Source organism: Helianthus annuus, chromosome 8, assembly GCF_002127325.2.
Source record: "Helianthus annuus cultivar XRQ/B chromosome 8, HanXRQr2.0-SUNRISE, whole genome shotgun sequence".
Classification (NCBI taxonomy): domain Eukaryota; kingdom Viridiplantae; phylum Streptophyta; class Magnoliopsida; order Asterales; family Asteraceae; genus Helianthus; species Helianthus annuus.
Window position 1 is genome coordinate 16,057,660 of NC_035440.2, and position 8,611 is coordinate 16,066,270.

The window sequence follows — 8,611 nt, forward strand, 5'->3', positions numbered from 1 at the left end:
TAGTAAGCCAAAGTTACTCATGGGTCCTCCACCAAATGTCCCAAAGCCAGATATTTCAAGGGTCCAACAGAAAGAACATGTTCCAGTTCAGTCATCTTCCACAGCTCTCACAGGAGAAACATAGTTCAGCATAAAGATGGATACAAAAGAAAAGAGAAGAATGGAACATGAAGTGACCTCCTAAAAAAGGCCAAGAAAAGTGATGAGAGAAGATTCAGATGGAAACATCAAAGAAATAGAAGTGCTGAAAGGTGATTTACACACAATCATGTACCCTGAAGAACACCTGAAGCACTACTACTGGAAAGATAAAGAAGACAACCCAGCAAGGCCACTCTCTCCAATGAGCAAAAATATTGTTGAAGTCAGGAATAATGGAAGCTGGGAAATTCTGCACAAACCAATGACCAATCCAATAGTATCTATTGAAAGAATCGACACTCTAACCATTTGAGGAGGTATCTTAGGTAATGAAGGACAAAACAAATACACCTTGATCAGAAAAGATAATAGTGAACAAAAGGTTACTGATGGAAATCTGGCTGATGATATTCACCCAATGGGCATAGTCAAAATGAAGAATATCATTGATAAAGACAAAAGTGGTTCAGTTGTGATCAGAAGAGCAATTGACAGCTTCAAAAGTGCAGGAGCAAAGTTATATAAAAGGGCTGCACTGGCAGACTTTGATCTATGTATCAACTTTGAGTACAACAACAAAGTGCTATTACCTCCTCCTAACAACACAATTCCAGCTGAAATTCCTTCTAAACTAGTAAGAACTGGAGCAATCTTTGACAAACCAGGAATGTGTGTAGTCTTCAAAGATGCTCATGATGAGAAAGCTCTGTTCAGAATCAGTGAAATATGCAAGTATTCAAACCAAACTCTGAAATATATAAAGAACTGCATGAATGAGAAGCAAGAGCAGCTCAAGAAGTAGGGAAAGAACAATGAACAGCTGAGAAAAACAATTGAAGACTGCATTGAAAAGTGGATGGAATCCAGAGGATGGTACAAAGAACTTTACAAGGAAACTTAAAAGGCAATTGATCACAAGAAAAGGCTGAAACCAGGAGACAAATACATAAGAGGAGTGAAGATCAATTAATGAATTGATGAAAGTGAATTTATGTTTTTGAGAACAATATTTTATTTTTGTTGAACAATGGTTGGTTTGATTATGTTTTATGTTTCTGAACTTAGTTGTTTGAACTTTCTTTTCAAGAATTAGTTGAAAGTTGTTTATGCTAGATATAGAGATAGTTCATTTTCTTACAATACTTAGGGGTAAACTGCTAGGAAACTTTATTTGTAAGTATTGAAGAAAACCAGATTCAACTTGATCTATAAAGAAGACAACAGTCCTGAAGATCACAACAAGAAGAAGAAGATCGGATAGGACAACTGAAATGAACAACATCTACTTCAAAAAATCACAAGTTGATCAAGAGCTGAAGAAGATTATCAGAGAAGGTCGTTTCTGATGGATCTGATGATATTTCTGATGAAATCATCAGTTTCTGACGATTCTGATCATCAGATTTTCTGATGATTTGTTCACCAGAATTTCTGATGAAGTGGTTTATCAGAAATTCTGATGAATACCCCACTTGTCTAAAAATCAGCTCTATCCTGCCACAATAACCGAAGCAACTTGACATTATTGGATATCATGATTACAAAGGCAACTTGACTGTTGGATTCAATGAATATGTCAAATGGCTACTTTATGCAGGACTTATTGCATGAATAAACAAATGTTTATTCATGTACCCAACCTTCTATAAATAGAAGGTTCACCAAGCAAAAGACAATTGAGTTAAGCTTAGCATTCATACATACTACAAAACTCCATTGCCCTCTCACCCACAGAATTCAAGATTCATTTATATTAGATAATAATCTTACAATCACCTTGTAAACTATTTTGTTTCAAAGTGATATAAACTTGATAATTTTGTAGGTCTTGTTTCTTGAAAGTCTGATTTCCATTTCCGCACATCTTTTTCACATCTACTGAAATCAGTTGCCATATTACGTGAAAAGAAGTTTTTAAGCCCAAACTGGGTCCAACAAATTCAGATTAGAGGTCTTCACCATTCAGACTTTGTATAATACTTAACCATTCAGAGGCAAATGTCTGAACTATTCAGACATCTATTCGCGAAACAAACAGTCTGAACCATTAAGTGCTGAACCAGTAAGAGATCTGAACCATTAAGAGCCTCGTTAAGAGGTAAACAAACAACCCCTAAACCTCATAATAGGTAGTTATATACAATATATTGGGTGGTTATCTTCAAAATATTTCAAGAGTTTTCAAACTCTCTTCTAAACTTTTAGGAGTTGTTTGTTAACCTTTGATCCGATAAGTGTTGAACCAATAAGAAGTCTAATAAGAAGTCTGATTGGTTAAAAGAATCTGAGCTAGTAAGTGCGTGTTGAACCAATAAGACCTTTAAATGACCATAGAAAATGATAATCTTACCCTCTAAATTATTTATTTTACACTTTATTAAGTTATACTACACAAATCATTCCATCATTGCTTGATTAGTTATCATGTATGCGGTATGCTATTTTCAAAGTCAACCAAAAACCCAATTCATATCTCATGAAAAGCCTCTCAATTGGAATAAGATAAAGGCTTTAAGGTATTTTTGGGATTCTAGAGTGAGAAAGTGATGAATAGTTGGGGAAAAAAAACATGTAACAACTAAAGGATGAACAATCCCTCACTGGGTTTTCAAATTCATCAAAACCCCAACTCAAATCTCACAACAAGTCTCTCAATTGAAATCAATGACACCATGAACACGAGATTAAGGGGTTTTGTAGAGAGAGAAATGTTTATCATTTCTTATCGTCGTTTTTCTTTATTTGCTTGTGTTTTTACTCGGAGTCAAAAGTTTAATAAGTATGATGTTTTATTAATTTGCATAATATCACAAATACTATAGTTACACAAGGAATCATCAAAATTCACAAAGGTTACAAGAGACGAGCATAAAAACATAACACCAATAACAATCAGTTGCTTATTCACTATTTTACGACATTAATACGTGTATTAGAGTATAATATTTGATTCAGATTTCGCTTTTCTTCACCCCGGGGCATATTGATCAGTTTGCACAAGTTGTCCAATTTGATGGAAACCGATTAGAACCCAAGGCTGGTAAATTGCGAACATTGATGTCCATTGGGAGCATACGGTACTCAATGTCAAGATCTTTGAAAATCTTGATAAGCTCCTCGACTAGAAGAGCTCTTCGTTTCCATCTTTCACCCATGTCCTGAAAATTCATTCGGTGCGAAAGCCATATTGATATTTTGAGCCGATTCAAATCCTCGACATCTCTTAAGACTATCATCGGCCCAGGTTGCCAATGCTCACTCTTGTCCTCGACATAGCTGCGAACACACACCAGTCCAAGCTTATGTCATTGGTGATTAGTTTTAATAAAAAATATCGATGAAAATAAGTGTGGTGTCTTTTTCTAGTTTGTTTGTTGTTGTAAAAATCGGAAAATGTATGGATAATGATTATTTAGTAGATAAAATATCAAACAAATAGGGACAAGCTGTAGAAAAGAAGTAAAAGTTTTACAAATTAAATGAAATGAAAGAAAGGTAGAAAAAATTGACTTTACCTCCATATTATTATTACATGCCCGAAAAATATATATGAAAACGATTTTCCTCCAATTTTAACAATTTTGATTTATTTCATTTTGATTGTAAAACACGTTAATATTCGAATTCATAAATTTATGTGTTTATTTAGAGAGTTAGTTTAAAAACTAGAATGTTAGTTTTGAATTTTCAATATTTGACAACATTCATCAAAATTATAATTTCTTTATGAAAAAGGTATTTTGTTATTAAAAAAAGGTTGATGTAATAGTTTCATTCATTAGAAATCTATGATTTTTTTTCACCACCGACTCTTTTGTCAATTATGTCTCTGGTAAACTTCATGTACAAATAGTCTTATCGTACAAAACGTATGAAAAAACATGAGAATGTAAAAAAACGCTGTGACATTTTCGTAATTATTTTACCCGTAATTACCCTACAGGATCAAAATTACCTTACAAGATCATTTGTAAAGTAATTATGATACCATACAAAATTACTCTACAAGATCAAAATTACCATATAAGATCATTTGTAGGGTAATTTTAATAATTACTCAACGAGTAAATAATTACGAAAATGTCACCACTTTTTATCCTCTCCGTCATCTCACGAATCATATGCTTACCTTGTTATCATGTCCTTCATTTTAGCAACCTTTTCGGTAGGGGTTGATACATGGATGCAGAAATCAATGGCATCACCCATATCAGGACTACGATGGTAATTAGCAATGGGCATGGTAGACAAAACATTGTTTGGATATGCTATTTTCTGATTATCATATCTTAGGAAGATCGTTGTTAATATGTGCATCTCCTCAACTATCATCTGCATTAGTAAAAACTACAATCATTAAGCACTATATAATTGAAAAACAAAAGGCCAATGTGATTTTCTCGATTTTTTTTTTTTTTATTAAAATCTGACCTGAACACCATTGATCTCACATCGATCGCCAACATCAAAAGGATGCACAATGAACAAGAAAATAATGGCCTCAAATGTTGTTTTACATGCGTTTCCAAACATAAAAGCTGCCAAAAGTAGTTGTGAGCATATGAAGAAGAAGAAATGGGTGGTCGCAACTTTAAGGATAAGAAGCCAAATCACGATTATTATGATTCCTACGAAAACCGTTAACATTTGATGAAGATTGTCGACGGCTGTTTTTGTGTCGTTGAGTGATAGTGCAAGTGCTCTACGTTCTCGGAATGCATTAATCTGGAAAACTAACCAAGTTTTTATACATACAAATTGTAATAATTAATGGTTTATAAGAAGAAAACGAACGTACCACCCAGTTTTTGAGAGTTCGTTTGCTAATTCCTTTAGTCACATTTCCTCCATCAAAGAGTCGAAATGTCCTTAAAGCTTCGTCATTGCCCAAAAAACGCATCAAATCCTCAATATAAATATGTCTGTCAAAATAAATAAATGAATAAAAGTACAAATACATAAATGAATGTTTTATATCTATTATCTATTATAGAGTAATATATGAATGGGGGTTAGTTACGTGTTGGTCCATAAACACATTTACCTAAACAACTTGTTCATGGATTGGCTTGTTTCTTAGTTCTTTTAGAAAAAAATGTGTTTTGTGTCATCAATTAAGTATTATGCCAATATATAAAAAGACCTTTCCCGGAGTTAAGAGGGTTTTCTGAAGGTCTTCCTCAAGGGCCACTTGGTTCTCAAAAGACTGTTACCCCCGGCCAGAGTAGAAGTAGGCAAACGAATGTTTCTGGGGGAACTACGGGAGACGAAGACAGGTGGTTAGGCGATATTCTAACTTCTGGCTCATCGCAATTCCATTTCTTAAAGTGCAAGTCCATTTTTATCTTTTTATGAAAGTGAAAGTCAGGTTAGCCATGATTTTTTTTGGGTTATGTTGTGTTTTGGTTCTGGTTGTGTTCATGCTTGTGTCAAATTTCCTGATTTATGTCAGGTTCAACCCATCGACCCATGAAGGTGCAAACACAACCCATTTAACACCCTTAGATTTATGAGTACTTACTTGGAACCGTGTTTTGCAACGTTGCAAAATATCTTCTTGGCTGCGATTTTAGCCTGTGTTTCGCTTGTTATCTGTGTGGAACCTTCATCTTCATCGCCATCATCGGCAAAATCTTCCAATTGTTCATCCAAAGTACTTAACATGCTCCTGTTTATAGAATTCATCATCCTACTCATATTCCAAGCAGATATATTCTTCTTATTCATCTTATGCAAGTGATCAATGGTGATTATATTGTCATGCTTCTTAGGACTACCACCCTCACTTTTACCCGTCTTTCCATTGCTCGATCTCGGTGTACCAACGCTTTTATAACCGGTAAACATATTCGCCTTAAGCGGCATTGGTAAACTCGCATCCACATTCTGAAGCTTATCAATCTCTTCCATCATCCATTCTTCCTCCTCTTGTTCTTGCCGAATCTCATTCACAGGCGGGCCTGAAAGCGTTTCTATCACGTATTGATTAAACAACGAATCTTGAATCCGATCAAAATACTTGCTGACGTGGAAATTCGAAGCAAGAACTTTGATCACCAAAGTTTTCAACAACCAAATAATAGTCCCCACCAAAAGACATATCCAAACCCGCGTTACATACGGCAAAACCTTCTTCCCATATGCCACGCGTTCGACCTTCTTATCGAATATGCATTGCCAAGCAATCAAGATCAAACCCAACCAAATACAGTTCTGAACCGCCTTTTTTAACCCGTAAACAAAATAGAGAACTCTTTTTCGTAGTAAGAAGCTTCGTTCGATAAAGAACACGATCATCTGAATCCCCCATCCAGATACCAACCTCCCACATATTACAACAAGTATCATAACTTCCCATTTCCACCATTCAAGACCATATAAATTTTTGTTTCTAAAATTTGTTATTGCAAGTGTGCATATCAAAGCAGCAATGATTAATATCAAGCTGGTTAACTGAAGCAAAGTCCATTTGTTATACCTTAACTTCTTGTACTCATCTGGCATATCATCAAACAAAGAGAATTCATCTTCTTCAATATCCGAAAACCCTTTTCCTTGATGACTTGATCTTGGTGTCTTTTGAGACGATCTTTGGTCAATCTCTGGCTCATCCATTAACCTTGATTTAGTTTTCATTCTCATCAAAGTGGAGTTTCTTTTAAATCCACCATTAGATGAACAAATCACCACTTGTTCTCCGCTACGACCGATGACAGTACTGCTGCGACGGCTTCGACTAGGGGTAGACCGCTGTCCAGCTGATCGCGGTCTAGCTGCATCGTTGAATGAGACCCGAACCTCTTTCGGGGTGAGTTGGCCACTGTTGTATTCACCTAGCTCTGATTCTTTAGTAGAAGTGGTTGTAGAATGGCCGTAAGTGTTTACTTTTGCTGTGTTTCCCCGGAGATTACCGGAATATGATGGAAACTGATTGGTGTGTTCACCGGAAAAGTGTTTGTCTTCGATTTCAATAAATGGGTCGTTTGGTGAATATCCTGGGAATGATCTTCCCAGATTCGCCATCAAATTCGTTTTCGGATTAAAGGAAAATGATTGTTGGGTGAATGAAGCTGGTGATGATTCGTGAAAGCTTGAGCATTGAGGTCATTTTATAGTGTGAAGTGTCTTCGTGTGAGAAATGAAGAGCGAATGAGAAAGGAAGCGGGTAAAGAAATAACAACCATAAATAAAACCGGTTGTTATTTAATAGAGGACCAATCTTGTCGAATGGGTAGTCTTACCGGTTTAGGAACAATTTCATAGATTGAATAACGTAAACTAGAATTGATTCTTCGCGTTGCGAAGTTCGGTTTTTTTTTATTGTGATTTGAGCTTATTGATTTTTTTTAATGGAAAGAAAATAATGAGCGATTACATTTCAAACTCTTCAGCCACTTTGAAAGTTGTTTGAGAAATCAACTATAATCCAATCTCATGATGTGTTAATGCAGTTGAACCCACATTTTACCACAATTTTGTATTTATTAACCGTAGTTGGATCTAATGAAGTGTTTCAAGCCAAACTTTTCCATTAATTATAGCATTTTATTAAATATACACATGACACGAAAACTAAACCAATGACTTAATAAAAACTAATTTTATTTATGATCTATTTTAATTATAAAATAAGAATGTTACCTTAAAAAAATTAATTCTATTTATGATCTGTTAAATTAATTCTTTTGCATTTTAACTCCTTTTATTTTTTTTTTACTTTTAATCCAAGCTTTTCATCTTTTACAAGTTAACCGCACCATTTTTTTATTTTCAACTTTGTACCCTCATATTTTTCATCTTTCGCAAGGTTTTCGTTCCGTTCTAAATTTTGTGAGTCAACATGCCGCAACGTGCATGTGGAGTTCAACATTTTTTCGTCTATTATTTCCCGTTTAACAGGCCAGTCGCAACACGTCTATTTTTCTCCGTATGACAAGTTCGTCACAATGCTCGGGTCCTAAATCGACTTGGTTATTTTTTTCTACATTTTACGTTTATGTCTAATTTCTTCGCATTAACACATCGCAAGAGGCGTGCGTGATTCAACAATTTTACGTCTGTTTTTCATTCAGTGCTAATTTTTACTTTTTTATTTATTTTATTTGTACGAGCTCTTCTGATGTTGGTGGTCACTGACAGTGGTGTGGCATTAATGCTACTTGGTACGATTTACGACCGTATTTAACCTATTAGGTTTTTTACTAGTAATTTGTTTTGAGTTTACCAATATACCTCCTTTAGTTAAAACACACTTATTTTTTTACGTGCATATTTTTATGTACGTTTTTGTATAAATTTGATTTGCTCTATATTTCAATGTAAACTTTGTCTGGAAACGAGTCAGTTTAAATATAATACTTTTTCTTTTAAAAAACATTTTTTACGTGAATATTTTTATGTACGTTTCGGTATAAATTTAAGATGGTGTATGTTTTGCCGTAGACATTTTGGGAAACGAGTCATGTCAAAT

General features: G+C 34.7%; 1 protein-coding gene across 1 annotated transcript; it reads right to left on the reverse strand.

The window, feature by feature from the left end:
• Positions 1 to 3,010: 3,010 nt before the first annotated feature.
• LOC110870871 (mechanosensitive ion channel protein 6) lies at positions 3,011 to 7,173 on the reverse strand. Its single transcript, XM_022119962.2, has 5 exons — positions 5,663 to 7,173; positions 4,940 to 5,063; positions 4,573 to 4,866; positions 4,271 to 4,473; positions 3,011 to 3,417 (listed from the first exon to the last, which is right to left on the reverse strand). Exons 1-5 carry the CDS (start codon positions 7,162 to 7,164, stop codon positions 3,129 to 3,131), a joined length of 2,412 nt encoding a protein of 803 aa, XP_021975654.1. The 5' UTR covers positions 7,165 to 7,173; the 3' UTR covers positions 3,011 to 3,128.
• Between the last annotated feature and the right edge of the window lie 1,438 nt (positions 7,174 to 8,611).

Coding starts and splice junctions, on each gene's coding strand:
- LOC110870871 (XM_022119962.2), bottom strand. CDS start 7,164: ATGGCGAATCTGGGAAGATCATTCCCAGGATATTCACCAAACGACCCA. Junction 4,474..4,572: donor GTGAGATCAATGGTGTTCAG/GTCAGATTTTAA, acceptor TTACTAATGCAG/ATGATAGTTGAGGAGATGCA. Junction 3,418..4,270: donor ATGAAGGACATGATAACAAG/GTAAGCATATGA, acceptor GTGTGTTCGCAG/CTATGTCGAGGACAAGAGTG.